This window comes from Temnothorax nylanderi, unplaced genomic scaffold (assembly GCF_030848795.1).
Source record: "Temnothorax nylanderi isolate EJ_2023f unplaced genomic scaffold, tnyl_v1.0 TNYL_tig0899_pilon, whole genome shotgun sequence".
In the NCBI taxonomy this organism is placed as follows: domain Eukaryota; kingdom Metazoa; phylum Arthropoda; class Insecta; order Hymenoptera; family Formicidae; genus Temnothorax; species Temnothorax nylanderi.
Window position 1 is genome coordinate 2,871 of NW_027249961.1, and position 3,037 is coordinate 5,907.

The 3,037-nt window shown below is 33.9% G+C and overlaps 1 protein-coding gene across 1 annotated transcript; it reads left to right on the plus strand.

The window, feature by feature from the left end:
• Window positions 1-467: 467 nt before the first annotated feature.
• LOC139785850 (calcium and integrin-binding protein 1-like) lies at window positions 468-2,537 on the plus strand. Its single transcript, XM_071725023.1, has 4 exons — window positions 468-730; window positions 1,016-1,118; window positions 1,737-1,877; window positions 2,224-2,537. The coding sequence occupies exons 1-4, from the start codon at window positions 636-638 to the stop codon at window positions 2,290-2,292; spliced, it is 408 nt and encodes a 135-aa protein (XP_071581124.1). The 5' UTR covers window positions 468-635; the 3' UTR covers window positions 2,293-2,537.
• The last annotated feature ends 500 nt before the right edge of the window (window positions 2,538-3,037 follow it).

Here is a 3,037-nt window from a genome sequence, read left to right on the forward strand (position 1 = left end):
TGTACTATTTTTACATACACTTACAATTAGTCATTTATGCCTTTCAATATACTCAAAATAACTACTATATTTTTGAAACTTTTTTTGTTAATAACTGTTTAATAAAAAACGAGCGACGGCTAAAACTTTTTGTAGGTCACTCAGGAGGGTGACCTTGACAACATATGTCAAGGTCAAGGTCATTGGGGCTGGGTCCCCTATAATGCATATTTACCGTATTTTCTTATATTATCGATTGAAATATTTCTCGACAAACCTGTAAACGATCCTTCCGTGGCTAAAGTGTTAACAAAGAGAACATCTGAACGAGTAAAAACTAAAGAAAGTATAGCCAAAGACATAAGACAAATAAATTATTTTATTAAATTTATTTCCATTCAATTCCAGAGTTAACAGCGTTTATTTAACTGGCTGTAAAATTGTATCCGGATTGTAACTACGATCGTTAAATTGATGTTACAATGAAATCGTAAACGCTACCGTCGTTCAGCAGTTAAGTGCTCCCGCATAAAATTGATAGTTCCGATATCGGCAGCTCTTTTTCACAGCCGCATATTGAAATGATAACGCGCGTTATCTGTCAGTTAAATTGGTCGGTTGCTTCTATCTCGACGTATTAAATCAAAATTGTGTCCATGGGTAATACGGGTCCTAACGAAAACGCTATTTCGGAGGAGACCCTCGACGAATACGTCGAGCTGACGTCCTTAAGCAAGAGTGAAATTCGTCAGTGCGTGAATATATTCGATTCATATATATGTCAATGAAACACATCACATCAACGGGCAATTTGGAAAGCATTCTGAAAGTGATTCGAAAGTGTATCGAAAACCTCAGTAATCCTTTTGCAGAACACTTCTTAATAAGACACGATCCTTTTCATAAATACAATCATAAGAATAATATCGTTTTCACGGCTCCTATTTTCTGTGTTCTACTTATGTCTGATGAATAAGTATAACTCGCAATTAATTTACTGTAATGTATTTTTAATTGATTAATTTATCATTGACAGGATTTATAAACTTCTCGATGATTTGGAGCCAGGCGTCCTTAAACAAAATCTTCGTTATCGTTTTTCTACGGAGCAAATCAACAAAATCCTTCCGCAGATTCGCGTAAGCTCTGAATTTCACTACTATTTTATTATTACTACTTGATATGCGGAACACATTTCTGTAGTTTTTGAAGGATTATTTTATAACTGAATTAAAATCGCGTTTTGGAAGAACGGTGTTAAAAAGTTCCAATAGCAAAGAGCATTGGATTATTGGATTATCACCGGTACACAACACGTTTTCGTTAGCTCTAAACATCGCGTATATTGCGCAGCAATAAATCCTTCTTAAGCGATGGTAAGCTGTTACCATTTTTTTCCTGCGAGCTAGAAATTTCGTTATTTACACGAGGCGATGATTAACTGCGATACAAAGAACGAAACATTGTGTTCTTCAAATATTATACAGGATATCTCAAGTCTCTAGATGGCCATCCTTATTGAGAGAGAGATCAACATTAATTATAATTCAGATTTAATTTAAATAACCATTTCAAAATTCATATATTACAATATATTTCTTGATTGTATTTAACAAGCAGGAAAGAAAGTAAGTGTGAATCCAAAATTCTTAAGTGACGAAAAAGTGTGACGCAAATGTTCTTATTTCTTAATGCAATTCATTCATTCTTCGAGGAAGACAAAGGATCATAAAACACAAAGCGTGTGATATTTTCAGCGCAGTCCATTCCGTGATCGCGTATTCTCGAGACGGGACGGATATTTGAGCTTCGAGGATACCCTCGACCTCTGCTCGGCGACCTCTTCTCCGCGAATTGTCCGCGGGGCATTCGGGCTGCATGGGCTTGTGAAATTTTCGGTAAGCTCGCGGATACAATTGAATCTACATCCGCGGGTTTTTGTGTGCGCGGAATTCTAACTTTCGTCCCGGTAAATATTTGTCATCCGCCAATCCTACACGCTTATTACATATCCGCGAACAAAGCCTTAGTTGTCAAAAATACAGTTACAAAACTCCGTTGTTTGCTAACAGCCAGTGACATGAAGTAGAACACAATAACAAAATGTTTTTTTTGCAACCTAATTTTATAGTGTTTTAGCCTATCAAATGCGTCAAATTTAATTCTGTAATGTAAATATTATATTACACACCTCTTATCGAAACTACCAGCAAAATTACAGTGAATAAGCAGAAAATCTTGCAGAGCGCAGTGTCTTCACATGGACGGCCGGAACGAACTGACAGCGCATTCGCAGGGGGTATTCCGTGTTAGTCTATGATATTAAGATCATTGTAGGCGTGTAATACAAATAGTTATTGAGTTAAACAGTGGCGCGGAATTGTCAACCGCGCGGTAATATCCAACTCTCCCCTAATATTATATGATAGAAATCAGGAATCATATTACATTATTTCAAGTATATGTATTGCAAATTAAATTGTAAAACATGGATGTACTGAATAATATTTTAAAAACACTTTAAAAATTCATAATAAATAAAATAATAACAAATTTAACTTACAGTAATACTTACCTTAAAATTTACTTATCCCTGTGAAAAAACCTTAGAATTATGAAAAGTAAATTTAGGCATTTTTAACTTTAAAATTGTCGAAATTTACTTTTCATAATTTTAAGGTTCCTTTTACATTCTTGTTTGAAGTAAGTTGCCTTATAGTTATAAGATTACCTTAAATGATAGTTTTAAAGTGTCCAAATTTACCTTTAATTTTTTTTAAGTTTTTCTTTAAAGTAAGTTTTAAGATTTTTTTTAAATATTTCTAAGTTAAATTTTCCCAAGGGATAACAGACATATACCATTCACATACAATGTAAAATGAATAAGTAAGAAAAAATAGATTACTTGTCGTACTACACGTTTTTATGTCTTTAGCAGATAATCAACATCTATTTGTATTAAACATGGGAGAATTTATGTATAACGTATGCATAACGCGAGAGAATGGTACAATTACAACACTAATTGGTGTAACGGGAAGTTAATCGAAGATTTCCC